At 55.7% G+C, this 16,272-nt stretch overlaps 1 protein-coding gene across 1 annotated transcript; it reads left to right on the top strand.

Annotated features, from left to right (window-relative positions):
* The first annotated feature begins 190 nt into the window (after positions 1-190).
* Positions 191-16,198, top strand: MAP3K10 (mitogen-activated protein kinase kinase kinase 10). Its single transcript, XM_070387699.1, has 10 exons — positions 191-1,427; positions 4,972-5,152; positions 8,102-8,250; positions 8,734-8,909; positions 9,544-9,790; positions 11,803-11,919; positions 13,483-13,660; positions 13,790-13,902; positions 14,283-14,972; positions 15,706-16,198. Exons 1-10 carry the CDS (start codon positions 746-748, stop codon positions 16,026-16,028), a joined length of 2,856 nt encoding a protein of 951 aa, XP_070243800.1. The 5' UTR covers positions 191-745; the 3' UTR covers positions 16,029-16,198.
* The last annotated feature ends 74 nt before the right edge of the window (positions 16,199-16,272 follow it).

Genomic DNA, 16,272 nt, shown 5'->3' with positions numbered 1-16,272 from the left:
AGAATTCCTTCGTCCCCGCGTAGTCCCCACTTCGGCCCGAGGCTGGCAGTCAGGCTCTGGAGGCTGAGGGACCGGGACGGACTTCGAAGCCGCGCTGCCGGAGACTACAACTCCCAGGCGGCACCGCGGCTCGGCGGCAGCGAGCACGTCACTCAGGCACCGCCGGCGGCCCCGGGAAGCGGCGCGGGCGGGGGCAGGGGCTGGGGCCAACCGGGAGGCCGGTGCTGAGGATGGGGGCCGCCCGGCCGCCCCGCGCGTGAGGAGGCCGAGGGGCGCGCCACCCCGTCCTGGGGCGGGCGCCCCCGGAGCCCCGCCAGCCCCGCCCCGCCCGGAGGTTGTGGCCCGGGATGCGGAGCCGGGGGCCGCCGGTGGAGCTGCGCGGGGTGAGAGGCGCGGGGAAGGGGGCTGCCTGCTTCCCTCACCCTCGTCCCCCACCGGCGGACCCCGGCAGGAATTCGGCAGCTGAGCGGCCAGGCCTTCTTAGCGCCCTGACGTTTAGGGGGGACAGGTGAACCCGCTGCCCTTCCCCCACCCCACCCTGCCTGGACAGCTGAATCAGGGGGCACGACCCTGCCCTTTTAAAGAGGCTTTTTCTTGCTCCTGTGGAGGGCCCCCTAGCCATGGCGCCCAGGAGTCCCCTAGAATCCGCAGGGACTGCCCCCCATCCTGGCCGCCGGGGCCCGCCCTCTGCATCCCGCGGGCAGCCTGTGTGAAGCGGCCTCCCGCAGACCCCGGCCCCTCCCCCATGGAGGAGGAGGAGTGGGGGGCGGCCAAGGAGTGGGGCACGACCCCCGCGGGGCCCGTCTGGACCGCAGTGTTCGACTACGAGGCGGCGGGCGAAGAGGAGCTGACCCTGCGGAGGGGTGACCGCGTCCAGGTGCTTTCCCAGGACTGTGCCGTGTCGGGCGACGAGGGCTGGTGGACCGGGCAGCTACCCAGCGGTCGTGTGGGCGTCTTCCCCAGCAACTACGTGGCCCTCGGCACCCCCGCCGCGCCCGCCGGCCTCCAGCTGCCCCAGGAGATCCCCTTCCACGAGCTGCAGCTAGAGGAGATCATCGGCGTAGGGGGCTTTGGCAAGGTCTATCGGGCCCTGTGGCGAGGCGAGGAGGTGGCCGTCAAGGCCGCCCGGCTGGACCCTGAACGGGACCCGGCAGTGACAGCAGAGCAGGTGCGCCAGGAGGCCCGACTCTTCGGCGCCCTGCAGCACCCCAACATCATTGCCCTCAGGGGCGCCTGCCTCAGCCCCCCACACCTCTGCCTGGTGATGGAGTATGCCAGAGGGGGCGCCCTGAGCAGGGTGCTGGCAGGGCGCCGGGTGCCCCCTCACGTGCTGGTCAACTGGGCTGTGCAGGTGGCCCGGGGCATGAACTACCTACACAATGATGCCCCTGTGCCCATCATCCACCGGGACCTCAAGTCCATCAACAGTAAGTGGTGTCCTCCTCCAAAAACTTGCTTCCATTGAACTTTGTGAGGCCAAGCCTTGGTGGCGGGAGGGGGACACCAGAAAATCTTGGCTGGGGCAAGAGGGGGCAGCAGTATACCTTCAGGGCTGGGTGAGACAGTCCTTGTCCCATTAAGGGAGGAAAAGGAAGTCCAGAAAGGTTGAAGACTACAGTCACAGTAGCTCTATAAACATGTATCCATGAACACTGTGACAGGCCCTGTGTTCCCTGCTGTGAACAGGACAGGTACAGTGCCTGCCCTCGTGGCCCTTACAGTCCAGCGCTACCACAGTCCACCAGGCAGAGGCAGAAAGAGCCTGGCCAGAGTCAGGGGTTCTCAGCCTCAGTGCTATGGACATTTGGCACTGGAGGGTTGCAGAGGGGCTGACCTGGGTGCTGTAAGTTATGGAGTAGCATCCTTGGCCTCTACCTACTAGATGCCATTAGCATTCCCCACCCCCCAGTTAGGAGAACCAAAAACGTTTTCAGACATTGCCAAATGTCCTCTGTAGGGCAAAATAGCCCTCAGTTGAGAACCACTTCCTGGTGTCCTCCTGGGCCTCTGTCCCAGCTAGCCAAGACAAACTGGGAAAGAGGAGGAGAAGGAAGAAAAGGGATGTAGCTTATGTAAAAGCTTCCAGGCTGCCTGACCTATCATAAGACTCTCAAAAGTTGATTGGTTGCTTGAAGGAGAACTGGGGCCAGATGGAAGGGAAGGTTCCCCAGAACTTACATCTAGATCAACCAGCTTCTCATGATGTCAGTTAATATTGACTGAGTAGATATTATGTTGAAGCCCAACAGGGACCAAAAGAGCCATGGTTTCTGCCCTTCTGGCACTCACCATCTAGGGGTTTCGTTCATTTCCTGGATATTTCCTGAGCACCTGTTGGGTACCAGACCCTGTCCTGACTGTTAGGACACAGCAGGGAAAGAAAAATCCTACCTTTCTGGCTCTCCCATCCTTCGTCTGCCCCATGTCACTCCCTTTCTTGTCTGCGTTGATTTGTTTATTCTGCCGTCTGGTATTTACTGGATCAGATCATATACTAAGAAAAAGAGGTCCATTGTGAGTGAGGCCAACATGTTCCCTGCCCTCACATAATATGGGAGGGTTTTCTCTTTGCCCTCAACCCTCACGTCTCATCTATTTCTGATTCATGTCAATTCTACATCTTGAAATGTTTGACTCCACCGCACTATTTTTCTGCAAGCCGCTGGAGTAGAGGGGTGGGGTCTTCGTCACTTGCTAGGTCTGGCATTCACCCAACAGACAGCTACCATGTGCCCAGGGTGTGACCAGTCCTGCGCCAGGGCCGGGGAATTGAGCAAGACAGACAGACGGCCCCCATCCTCTTTGACTCTCACGCTGTAACTCTGAAATTCTGGGTAAATGGAGGCAGGACTGCCAACACACTCCTCTTGAAGCCCGGGGTCCCTTCTCAGTCCTTCCCCCCACCCCTGCTGATTCACAGCCTGCAGGTGGGGTGCAAGGACATGCTCCCATGGACCCCAATTTTTCTGTAGCCAATGCCACTTGGACAAGGGGTCAGTGGGGCCCTTAGCCTGGCTTCCTGGTTGGGCACTGGGACTGATGCATGCCTGAGACAGAGGGAACAGGGCCTCCACAGCACAGCTTCCCCCGTTTAGCCTCCCCTGAGGAACTCCTCATCTGATGTCATTCATTCATTGGTTCATTCAGCTAATAATTCTGAAGCAGAATTAAGTGTAGGCACTGTCCTGGGCTCTGGGGATTACAGAAGTGAACAAGATAAGATTACCCCCACACACACTTATGAAAGTTATATTCTAGTGGACAGAAATAGATGGTTGATGTTTAAATAGATAGATAACAAAATTTCAGAGTATCAAGGGCTCTGAAGGAAATAAAGCAGGTTAAGAATGGGGCAGAAGGAGCTCTTTAGATCAGATGGTCCCGGAAGGCAACATTTGAGCAGAGACCTGAACCCATAGGACCCAGCTTTATGAAGACCTGGGCAGGGCAAAGTCCTAAGGTGCCTGGAAGAGCAGGAGTCAGGCAGAAGAAGGAGATGAGGTCGTAAAAGTAGAAGGGCCAGATCACGTCAGTCTTGAGGGGCTACGGTGAAGACTTTGGATAGAAGCCATTAGAGGGTCTTAAGCAGGGGTAACATATATGTACATAATTATGTTATATATATATAACGTATATATAACATGGGCTTCCCTTGTGGCTCAACTGGTAAAGAATCCGACTGCAATGTGGGAGACCTGGGTTCAGTCCCTGGGTTGGGAAGATCCCCTGGAGAAAGGAATGGCTACCCACTCCAGTATTCTGACCTGGAGAATTCCATGGGCTATATAGTATATATATGTATGTTGTATATACATATATACGTGTGTGTGTGTGTGTGTGTGTGTATAAGTGAATTGAATTAGGCCCAGCATGGGAGAAATAAAGTGTAAGATCATGGGGTGTTCCCTGTGTCACAGGGTCACACCACAAACAGGAGTTGGTGACTTGAGAAGGGAAGACTTCTAGAAGGTAGAGTCACATGCCAAAGCCTCAGTTTTCTTGTCAATAAAATGGGTTGCTTGCTAGTTAATTTGCTAAAGGGTTCAGCCCTGTACCTGCCATATAATAGGCTCCTGATAAACACTGGCCGTGATTGTTACTGTTGTTAGTAATCACTCTAGGCAGCAAGTAAGCTGGAACCATTCCATATGCTTGGGGGATAGATCAGTCAGTCAGATTTTGTTATAATACTGCTGTGTAACAAGCCATCCTCACACACACACACCCCGGCAAACTTGGTGTCTTAAAACTCAGTGTCCTTCGTTACTCCTCATGCATTTGCAGGCCTGCTGGAGGTCAGCTGATTTAGGTGGGGCTCCTCTTCCTTGGACCAGCAGGCTAGCCAAGGCATGTTGTCGTGGTGATGGCGGAAGGGCAAGAGGGCAAGTAGATATGAGAGGCCGGGGCTTGGGACTGGCATTCTGTCTCTTCTGCCTCATTTTATCAGACAAGTTGAGTCATACAGCCAACCCAAAGTAAAGGATGGGGAGATACATGCTGCCTCTTTAGTGGAAAGAACTTCAAAGTCACATGGCAAAGAGTGTGACGAAAAGAGTAGAACTGGGGCCACGGAGGCCCCATAGCAGGTGACAAAATGGGGAGGAAAACCGTCCCCTCCCGCTCATGTCTGCAGTTGCCACTTTTGGGGTGATTGGGAATCTGAGACGTAGACCAAGGAGAACCAAGGCCATGGCCATCAACCTTTCACTGAACTCCTGGGAGCCCAGGTTAGACTCAGGAGGCCAGTGAACTCAGGAGAAGCTCCCCAACCCTTGGTGGGAGGCTAAGGCAGCAATTAGACCAGGGGGAGAGGGTTCATGGTCTTCTGGCCTGGAAAGGAGCTACTGCAGAAGGGGGCGACCCACGGTGACAGGGAGAGAACAAATAGGAGATTCCAGGTGAGGTGGGGGTAGGACACAGGACTGCAGCCAAGCAGATCCAGGATGACCCCCCTTTCTTTCCACCCTGCAGTCCTTATCCTGGAGGCCATAGAGAACCACAACCTCGCAGACACGGTGCTCAAGATCACGGACTTTGGCCTCGCCCGCGAGTGGCACAAGACCACCAAAATGAGCGCTGCGGGGACATACGCCTGGATGGCCCCAGAGGTTATCCGTCTCTCCCTCTTCTCCAAAAGCAGTGACGTCTGGAGGTGCTGATGCTGGGGGCGGGGAGGGGGGAGGCCTCCTGGGCGTGGAGGAGGGAGGAAGGGGGAGAAGGGCAGAGTGGGAGGGACCGGCTGCCACAGCCACTGGGAGCTGGGATCTGGGTCCAGGGGCAGCCAGCAAGGTCAGACCAGCAGATGAGCACCAAAGCAGGTGCCTGCTCTGCTAGCAGAAGTGGTATAAAGATAGGCTGTCAGTACCAAAGACCCTCAAAACCCCATCCATGACATGGCCCCCACTCCTCAGACAGGAAACTGAGACCTTTATAGGTAACCATTCATCATTCATCCAACTGCCCTGGGCTCAGGGGATACAGCAGCATATAAAAACAGACCCAGTTCCTGCCCACAGGAATAATACGTACATACACGGGCTTCCCTAATGGTTCAGTGGGTAAAGAATCCCTTGCAATGCAGGAGACACAGAAGACATGGGTTCAATCCCTGGGTTGGGAAGAGCCCCTGGAGGAGGGCATGGCAACCTACTCCAGTATTCTTGCCTGGAGAATCCCATGGACTGAGGAGCCTGGCTGGCTGCAGTCCAAAGGGTCACAAAGAGTTAGACACGACTGAGCAACTTTCACTTCACTTTCACATACATACATGCGAAGCTGAAAAGGCTGTTTTTAAGTTAAGAAAATTGTAAAATAATTTTTAAAAGATAATAAGTTAATAATAAGTTAACCCACCAGATAAAGGACTAGACAGTATTACGAGCTAAGAAGCTAACTGAAAAGCACTCTGTGGTCTGGCGATGACTTTGGGGAAGGTTTTTATGAGAAATGGCACTTGAGCCCGGTTCTGGATGACGAGAAGGAGCCAGTCATGCAGAGTTTAGGGGAAGAAGCTTCCCAGGCAGGGGGAGCAGCTGCCACAAAGGAAATACTGAGGTGAGAACAAGCAGGACGTGCTCCAGAAAAGGACACGTGGCTGGAGCAGAGCAGGCAGGGAGGGAAGTCGTGGGAAATGACGGAGGAGAGAACGAGCCGAGGGCTCCACAGAGAAGGGAGCAGACTCCAGGTTTATTCCAAGTGCACTGGAAAGCCACTGGAAGCATTTGTGAATGACACGATCTGATGGAGCATCACAAAGGCTCCCTCGGCTGATGGACTTCAGGGGACAGGAGTGGGGGCAGGAGGCCAGGGAGGCGGCTGTTTGTCACCTGCAGGACCTGGTGACAGCAGAAACTCAGCCTTCTCTTGGGAGGAAGCCAAACCCAGGTCAGTCCCCAGCTGAGGCTCCAGATGGACCAAGCAGCAAAGTCATGGTCCTGGGGCAGAGAGATCAGACAGGAAGTCTCAACTAGAGCAGCGCAGCCCTTGGGGGGAATTTTAGTCTTGCTTCACATAAGGCATTCATTTATGATCCCAAACATTTATAGAAGCCATATTTCAGTGACAACAGAAAACCCAAAATAAAAATAATATGGATGCTTTTGCGCTCATGTAAAAGCCCAGGACTGATGTAATATTAGGAATTCAGAGTCCTATTTTAGGGTTTTAATGGGGATGTCATTCACGTTGGGCAATCACAACATCCCCACAGGTTTCCAGAGATGTAGAAGAGGTAGAGGGGGTGGGGTCTGGCCACCCACAGTTATAACCCACTGTTATCTTCCTCCACCTTGTATGGCCTCCATTCCCAAGGCTACTTCATGGTCCAGGATGGCCAGCTTTTATTGTCTGTATTCCAACCAGTAGGACGGAGCAAAGAGGAAAGGGGACCCCTTCCCTTTAAGGAGACTTTTTGGAAATTAGTTGCACGCTGCACAGTTCATATCCCACTGGCCAGAACCCTTGCCATATGGGCATACTTTGATGCAAAGGAGGATGGAAAATTATCCCAGGCAGCATTCCTCCAGCTCAAATTTACCAGAGCTGTCACTGAGAAAGGAGAGGCTGTGAGCTACATGAGGGCAGGGGTTGTGTCTATCTTATTCCAGTACCCGGAACAGTGCCTAGCACACAGCAGATGTTTAATAAGTGTACAGTGAATGAATGCATGCCTGGATATGGGGGAGCATGGGGATCCGCTCCGTGTTAGGCAGTACGTAAAACACCGGTGAGGACCAGAAGGAGCGTGGTTTACTGGAGAAGATGAGTTTGCAGGTGGCAGTGGCACAGTGACGCGTGCTCTGGAAGGTGTAGCCGCCAGGGCTGCTGCGGGCTTCAGGAGGGCCCGAGTGCAGCGGGGCTCCACCGCTTACAAGCTGTGTGACCTTGGGCAAACAACTTAACCTCTCTGAGCCTGCACCCACTCACTGGGTAAAATAGGGATCATACCCAGTGCCTTCTGCCTTACAGGACTTGAGTAATGCTGGCCTGGAGTGAGTGCTCTGTAAATGTTAAACAGTGTTAACTTGTATTTAGAGGTAAGTGCAGAGGGTTCAATGGAAATGTAGTGAAGGGGCCTCCGACCCAGATTTGGAGGCTGTGGAATCAAGGAAGCCTTCCTGGTTAGAGAGGGCACCTGAGTTGTGACTTAAAGGACAGTTAGGCAAAGGGGAAGGGTGTTCTCAACCAAGGGAACAATGTGTGCAAAGGCCAGAGGTTAGGAAAAATAGGATTTGTTCAACTGTTTAGCATGGCTGCGAGATGCAACCGGGGTTGGTACAGGGGCCAAGAGTGTTTAGAGGGGGAAGCTGCAGGGTCAGCAAGATCAGGGTGGATTTGCCCAGTGGGCACAAGGAACCCACCGAAGGTTTTCAGGCAGAGGAGAGGAAAGGGGGACAGAGCAAAGGAGAGACACCAGAGGACCAACCCCACCACATCTGTTTGAGATCAGGCTGTGAAGGTCAAAGGCAGTTCTTGTGGCCTCACTGGCCGGGGCTGGGTGCTGGGGGGAGGGAGGCTCACCACAGGACTGGAGGCAGGGCTGGGGTGTGGGTGAGGATGAGGGTGGGCTCTGGCGTCACCCCTCCCTCTCCCCCACCTGCAGCTTCGGGGTACTGCTCTGGGAGCTGCTGACGGGTGAGGTCCCCTACCGTGAAATCGACGCCTTGGCCGTGGCATATGGCGTGGCTATGAACAAGCTGACTCTGCCCATTCCCTCCACATGCCCCGAGCCCTTTGCCCGCCTACTGGAGGGTGAGCCAGGGCCCCGTGGAGCGGGTAGGCTCAGCTTGGGGTGGCAAGGAGCCCTCAGGCCCAGACCTCACCCCTTCACACCCATCCATTCCATTGGGCCCAGGAGTGAGGGAGAAGGGGCTGGAACCATGGGACCATGATCAGTCTCCCCTCCGGTTGGCTCCATGGCCTCCAGACCTTTGTTCTGGCCAGGCAAGCCCACAGCGCTTGAGGACAGCCTATTAGGATTCACTGGCCCTGGGATTCCTCCCTGACCCTTGATTCTACCACCAGTCAGGGAACAGGTCCCTGAGTTTCTCTCCCCAGAGTTTCACCAAGTGAAACGCTTCCAAAAGCTTGGCTTTGAATTCCTTCCCCCGGGCTCCATGGGAGCTATTTGTCCACAGTCCCTTAAAGTCCTGCCTCCACTGAGCAGGCTGATGCCCCAGAGCATGGCCATTGACATCTCCACTCCCACTGCTGTCCTTCCCACCCCAACCCCAGAATGCTGGGACCCAGACCCCCACGGGCGGCCAGATTTTGGCAGCATCTTGAAGCAACTTGAAGTCATCGAACAGTCAGCCCTGTTCCAGATGCCGCTGGAGTCTTTTCACTCGCTGCAGGAAGACTGGAAGCTGGAGATTCAACACATGTTTGATGACCTCCGGACCAAGGAGAAGGTGAAGGCGGGGGTGAGGTGGGAGGGATGGAGCAAGATCCCTGAGTTCTGATACCATGGATGGGGCAGAGTCCCTTCCCGTGAGCCCAGGGGTCTTCGGGTCCCATGCAGGGTGAGGGAGCCTTTTTCACATGTTAAGGAAAGACAGCCTCCTGTTGGCAGATTGATAAGAAAAAGACACCCTACCCTGAAGTACTTACAGGTGACACTGCATGAGGTCTAGAAATTGGCTTTAAAACCCCACAGCAAAAGTGAGAGGAAGAGAGGAGCAGGAAGGTGATGCGTGAAAAAAGATTTGTAAAGTAACTATCGAAGTTGGACGAATGGTGGGTGCGTCGGATGCACCAATGCTTTTGTGGATGTTTTCCAAACTGAAAACTTCAAAAAGTAAAAATCAAAGAGAAAGAGAAAAAAAAAAAGAAGAAGAAAGAAAAGCCAGCCCTTTCTTTGGGCCAACACAGCCTCCTGCCCTGGCCCCCAACCTGGTTAGTGAAGAGTAAGTTGGATCGTGCTCCCAATTTGCCCCACAGCAGGATGGCCTGTGCGGGACACCAAACAAGCCCAGCAGCCCCGGGACCATCCCTGGGGGCAGGGTAGCTCCGGCCCTCTCCCCAAGCCGCCCATCTCCTCCGCAGGAGCTCCGGAGCCGTGAAGAGGAGCTGCTGCGGGCGGCTCAGGAGCAGCGCTTCCAGGAGGAGCAGCTGCGGCGGCGCGAGCAGGAGCTGGCCGAGCGCGAGATGGACATCGTGGAGCGGGAGCTGCACCTGCTCATGTGCCAGCTGAGCCAGGAGAAGCCCCGGGTCCGCAAACGCAAGGGCAACTTCAAGCGCAGCCGCCTGCTCAAGCTGCGGGAAGGCGGCAGCCACATCAGCCTGCCCTCCGGTACCCGGCCACACCCCTTCAGCAGCCCCGAGAGGCCGCTGGGAGCAGCGCTAACCCAGGGGTCATCTCTTCCTTTTATTTCTTTACTTTTCAAGCCTTTTTTTATTATTATTACTAAGTATATCACAACTACAGAAAATGACCCCCAAAAAAAAAAAACAACTGTATAGCTTAATGCATTAATAGAATCTCCCAGGAGAGCAGAGAGACCCTACAGCCACCCCAGATGCCTGCATACACACCCTCCAAACAATCCCCCTGCCATTCCCTAAGAGTAAACGCCTGCCTTGACTTTCAGGGCCATCACTTCCTTACTTTTCCTCATAGTTTCGTCTCCCAGCTATTAGTTGAATATCTTTTTAAATCTTCTTTGTCCTCCTTGCCTCATTTATGCCAGAGCATTTCCCATAGTCTGGATTTTGCTGCTTGCAGCTCCCTGGTATCTCTTAACATGTCCCTCTGTCCCCTGAATTTCCTGTTAATTGGTATTAGGTTGAAACATGTGAAATTGCTGGTGTTCAGCCATTTTTGACCTACAGAAACAGAAGTTTCACATGGCTCAACCTAAGAGTTGGATCTCAAGGCTTACTCAGTTTTAAGTTCAGGTTTGATTTCTTTTTTGGCCGGTGGGGGTGGGGGGAGACTGCTTTCTAGGTAACGTCAGAAGGCACTTCATGCTGATATTCTCTGTTACAAGAGATGTTACAAGCCCTATAGCAGTGCCTAGAATAACACCAGCCAACAGAAATAATGCAGGCTGCGTGTGTCATTTACATTTTCCAGTAGCCATATGGAAAAGGGGAAAACAGGTGAAATTAACTTTGTATTAATATAATTTAACTGTATAATTTAACAGTGTATTTTGTTTAGCCCAATATTCACATGTAGTCATTACAAGAAAAATTTTAAATAAGATATTTTACCTTTTTTCCACACTAAATCTTTGAAATCCAGGGTGCATCTTACGGGCTTCCCAGGTGGCACTGAAAGTGAAAGTCACTCAGTCATGTCCAGCTCTTTGCGACCCCATGGACTATACAGTCCATAGAATTCTCCAGGCCAGAATACTGCAATGGGTAGCCTTTCCCTTCTCCAGGGGATCTTCCCAACCCAGGGATCAAACCCAGGTCTTCCACATTGCAGGCGGGTTCTTCACCAGCTGAGCCACCAGGGAAGCCAGGCGGCACTAGTTGTGAAGAACTCACCTGCCTGCCAGTGCAGGAGGTGTAAACGTTTCAGGTTTGCTCCCTGGATCGGGAAGATCCCCTGGAGGAGGGCATGGCAACCCACTCCAGTATTCTTGCCTGGAGAATCCCTATGAACAGAGGAGCCTGGTGGGCTCCAGTCCATGGGGTCTCAGAGTCAGATATGACTGAAGCGACTTCACTCAGGCATTCTTATCCTGAGTTCATTTTATATTCTTAGTGCATCTCAATCTGGGCTCTAAATTTTCCTCAAAATTTCTTGACCTATATTTAGGTTTCATAAAATGTACAGTTAAAAGAGCAGATTCACATACCACAGTTGTTCCAAACATACTTAAATGTTTCCAATGACTGAACTGAGTATCTGTTTTTAAAAGTAAATTTAAATTACTTACAACTAAATAACTAAAGGTAACATTCTCCAGTTCCTCGGTTGCACAAGCCACATTTCAAGCGCTTACTTTCCATGTGTGGCTAATGGCTGCCATATTGGACGCTCAAGCCTAGATCCTCGGGGCAGCGGCTCTCAAACCTGAGTGAGCAGCAGAGGTCACTTGGGTACTGTTACACAGCAGTTGGATTGCTGCACCTCACCCCCACAGTTCCTGATTCAGGGAGGGCATCAAGATTCTGCATCTCCAAGAGGTTTCCACTTGACGTCGATGCTGCTGGTCTGGGAACACACTTTGAGAACCACTGCATTAAGGAATATAAAATGGTGGCATTCCTTCTATCTTCCTTCAAAGGGAACTTCTCTTTGGCTACTCATGGAATCCTGTGCTTAGGAAAGTCTCTTTCTTTTTGCAGGCTTTGAACATAAGATCACAGTCCAGGCCTCTCCAACCCTGGACAAGCGGAAAGGATCAGATGGGGCCAGCCCACCCGCAAGCCCCAGCATCATTCCCCGGCTGAGGGCCATTCGCTGTGAGTATCTCCCAAGGCCCTGACCAGTCAGTGAACAGACTTCCCTGAGCACATACCTGGCACCAAGCCAGAGCAACATCAGGGTGGCAGGCAGGCAGGACTCCCCTCCCTCATTCTCATCGGGGGAAACAGACAACAAGTAAACAAACTGGTGAACAGGAAATTTTCTGTAGTGATACGCACCCTAAAGGAAATCAGGGAAGGAGCTAAACAGAAGAGCTCCTATTTTTAAATCACAAAGAAAGCCTGCAGAGAAGCTGAGGTTTAAGTAGGGACCTGCATGGTCAGGAGGAGTAACATATGCAGAGATCTGAAGGAACAGTGTCCCTGGCAGAGGGAACAGCAGAGGCGGAAGCCCAGAGGCAGGAACAAGTATGCTGATTATCAGCTGGAAAGGCCAACTTGGATGAAGTAGAAAGAATGGGAGGGAGAGCAGTGAGTTTATGGTCGAGGGTTCAGCAGGAGAGGATTGCCCTGGGCCTCAAGAGCGGGGATAAGGAATCTGGATTTTATCTAACATCTGAGGGGGAGCCTCTGGAGGGCTGTGAGCAAGGCAGTGATGGAGGCAACTTGACCTTTTCCCTCTGACTGCCGTGAGGAGTAGGGATTGTAGGCGGGCAGGAGTCAAGAGGGGAGACAGGTGGGACGAGGGTGCTGGGCCAGGGCAGGGACCTTGAATGGGGCAGACGGCCTGTCAGCCGCATGGCAGGTACAGGGTTCACTGAGGAGGTGAAGGATTCCCGGTCAGCTTCCCCACTCCATTCTGCTCCATCATTCACCCCTGGCCTCACCCCACACACCACCCCGCCACACACTACTGTTTGGGCACCTGCTTTGTACCCAGAGGTCATTCTTCTGGGAGGACGCAGAGACAAATAATGACTGAACCATGGTGGTCAGGATGTTCAACGTGTGATAGGAACAGAGGAGAGAGAGCAGTCGACTCTGCAGGCGACAGACTGTTCCGGAACACTCCACAGGGACTTGGCATCTGCTCCTCCCTCTGCCTTGTGTCCCCCTGACTCCCTCCCTCACCTCCTTCAAGTCTCTGCTCAGATCTCTCCTCCTCACACACCAGACCATCCCTAACTCCCCAAGCCCCCTGTCAGCTTTCCATGCCCCACACTGCTGATCACCTTCTAGCCCCCGACCCAGATGACAACCTAGGGTGACTCCTGTTGATCATTTGTCCTCAGCCCCTAAAATGTAAACTCTTCCAGGGCCAGGGCAGGGTGTCTGGTCTACTCTTAGCACTGCTGTCTTCTCAGCATCTCCCACAGGGCTTGGCACATAGACGGTGCTAGTGAACATTTGGGAATGAAGGGATGGCTGAAGAGTTAACCGGTGAGGGGTGACCGGTGATGACACGGAGGAAGCCAGGACATCAGGATAGCTGGGGGGAGCTATGTGAGGATGGATAGCAGGGAAGGGTCATGACTGGAGTCAGAATCTCAGCTCCCTTGGGCTTCCAGGTGGAGGGGGAGACGAAGGCGGGGAGATTAAGGCTGGAGATCAACTGGGACAGGCTGAGACCCAGTGACCAAGTGGCTTCTCTGGGCCCAGTGACCCCCGTGGATGGTGGTGGCTGTAGCACCAGTTGCAGCAGCAGTGGTGGCGGTGGGACGTGGGGCCGCAGCAGCGGACCCCCAAAGAAGGAAGAGCTGGTCGGGGGCAAGAAGAAGGGCCGGACCTGGGGGCCCAGCTCCACGCTGCAGAAGGAACGGGCTGGCGGAGAGGAGAGGTACTGGCCGCATGGAGCACCCCCCCCCCCACACCCTCGCCCCCACGCCCTGTGCCTCTCTCCTAGGCCCTTGACAGCCAGGAGGCCTATGACTGCCCCCACCCCCCCAATCTTTGGTGCCCCCTGCAGGCTGAAGGCCCTGGGAGAAGGAAGCAAACAGTGGTCATCAAGTGCCCCCAACCTGGGCAAATCCCCCAAACACACACCCATCGCCCCAGGCTTTGCCAGCCTCAATGAAATGGGTAAGAGGGCGAGGGTGCCTTTAAAAGGGAGGGAGAGGGACATTCCCTGGCAAAGGGGAACATAACCCAAGACCAAGGGGTGACCATTCCCCAGGGTTGCGCGGAGGGAGCCGGATTTCACTGGCCAGAGGGTAGGACGCATTCCTGGAATGGGAGATAGCTGGTCCCTGGGAGGTGGGGGTCATTCCCAAGGGAAGGGGGGTTTGGGGGAGAAATGCTCAAGAACCACGCTTAGTGGGACTTGGTGATTTTGGGGGGGGGGGGGAGTCACTGGGGACAACTCCTTGCCTCCAAGTCCCGGGGTGGGGGGATGGGCCGAAAGGCCCTGGGCCCAGAGTTAGGTGAGTCAGAGGCCAGTGACAGCCCTCTCCCGGTTGCAGAGGAGTTTGCGGAGTCGGACGGAGGCAACAGCGTGCCCCCGTCCCCCTACACCACCCCGTCCTACCTCACGGTGCCGCTGCCCGCCCAGCCGTCCCCGGGGGCGCGGGCGCCATGGGAGCCGAGTCCGCCCGCGCCGCCCGCCCGGCTCGGGCACGGCTCCCGGCGGCGCTGCGAGCTCGCCCTGCTGGGCTGCGCCACGCTGCTGGGCGCCGTGGGCCTGGGCGCCGACGTGGCCGAGGCGCGCGCGGCGGACGGCGAGGAGCAGCGGCGCTGGCTCGACGGCCTTTTCTTCCCCCGCGGCGGCCGCTTCCCGCGGGGCCTGAGCCCGACCGGGCGCTCTCCCGGCCGCCGTGACGACGCGGCCTCCGGCCCGGGCCTGGCGCCCTCCGCCACCCTCGTGTCACTGTCGTCGGTGTCCGACTGCAACTCCACGCGTTCGCTGCTGCGCTCCGACAGCGACGAGGCTGCGCCGGCCGCGCCCTCCCCGCCACCCTCCCCACCCCCGCCCCAACCCAGCACCAACCCCCTGGTGGACCTGGAGCTGGAGAGCTTCAAGAAGGACCCCCGGCAGTCGCTCACGCCCACCCACGTCACGGCCGCGCGCTCTGTGAGCCGCGGACACCGGCGGACGCCGTCGGATGGGGCGCTGGGGCAGCGAGGGGCGCCGGAGCCCACGGGCCCCGGCCCTGGTGAGTGAGGCTCCAAGCGCTCAGAAAAGGGCCCATCTCCCTTGACCCCGCCAAAGCTCTATGTCCCAGCCCAGCGGAGTCCTCTTGCTTAGCGTGGGGAGAGTCAGTGTCCCCATGGCCCCCACTGCTTCAAGAGGCTTTGTGGATCCCTGGGTAACTGAGACGCAGGAGGAAGCAGGGGTGGCAAATCTAATGCCTACAGGGGCCAGGCAGGTGACATTAATGGCAACGATTACTAGCGCTAACGCGTGTTAGGTACCCGTTCTCTATTAGCGGGACAAAGACGATTAGAACAGAAAGGAACTAAGGACCTCCTATCAGGCACTGTGCTACTTGTTCTACAATTACTGTATTTCATCCTGGCCTGTGTAGCGAGGTGCTGAAATCCCCGTTCACAGACAGCAACATGCCTAAGGTGCCTCTGGGTCTTGGTGAGCCTGCCCAGGGTTGGAGAGGCGGGAGGGATGAGGCTTTGTCTGGAGTACTAGCAAGGAGACAGGCTCTGAGAGATAAAGGGTTGCCCAGAGTCGCACCCAGACGAGTGAGCAGTTAGGAGTCGGGGGCGGGTGGGGGTGGCGAGGTAGATGTCCAAACCCTGCTGGACAGCGGGCCCAAGAAAATCAGATTTTTTTGTCAAGAGAAGTCCAATTCCAATCTTCATGTAAATGCTCCTGCCTTTTAACCACCACCCTCTGGCCCACCCCACTCACCTCCTCCGATCCTCTCTTACCAGGCCCTCGAGATCCCCTGGACTTCCCCCGCCTGCCCGACCCCCAGGCCCTGTTCCCCACCCGCCGTCGGCCCCCCGAGTTCCCGGGCCGCCCCACCACCCTGACCTTCGCCCCAAGGCCCCGGCCAGCCTCCAGCCGTCCCCGCCTGGACCCCTGGAAACTGGTCTCCTTCGGCCAGACGCTCAGCATCTCGCCTCCCAGCAGGCCAGACACTCCGGAGAGCCCGGGGCTCCCCAGCATGCAGCCCACGCTGCTCGACATGGACATGGAGGGGCAAAGCCAGGACAGCACAGTGCCCCTGTGCGGGGCCCATGGCTCCCGCTGAGGCCTGCCCGCAGCCGCCCGCCTGGGCAGCCATGAATGTAGCGCCCAGGCCCCGCCCCAGCCCACCGTGCCACACGGCAGGGGAGGCCCTGGGCAGGATACTCACTATTTATTGGGGAAGGGGGGAGGGAGGACACTTAATTTATTCCTTTGTACCCCAGGGGTGGGGCCCTGTGCCTGCCCTGCGGTGGGGGGGAGGGTGGGCAGGGGTACTCAGGGACAGGGCGTCATAAGGGATTCGGCAC

The sequence above is a fragment of the Bos mutus genome, chromosome 18, assembly GCF_027580195.1.
Source record: "Bos mutus isolate GX-2022 chromosome 18, NWIPB_WYAK_1.1, whole genome shotgun sequence".
Lineage (NCBI taxonomy): Eukaryota > Metazoa > Chordata > Mammalia > Artiodactyla > Bovidae > Bos > Bos mutus.
Note: the sequence above shows the minus strand (reverse complement) of the source record. Positions and strands in the feature narration are given on the sequence as shown.

Bases quoted from the DNA above. Each gene is read 5' to 3' on its own strand.
- MAP3K10 (XM_070387699.1), top strand. From the start codon at position 746: ATGGAGGAGGAGGAGTGGGGGGCGGCCAAGGAGTGGGGCACGACCCCC. The intron at 11,920-13,482 runs GTGAGTATCTCC...CTCTGGGCCCAG, and splicing joins CCGGCTGAGGGCCATTCGCT to TGACCCCCGTGGATGGTGGT. The intron at 13,661-13,789 runs GTACTGGCCGCA...TGCCCCCTGCAG, and splicing joins CGGGCTGGCGGAGAGGAGAG to GCTGAAGGCCCTGGGAGAAG.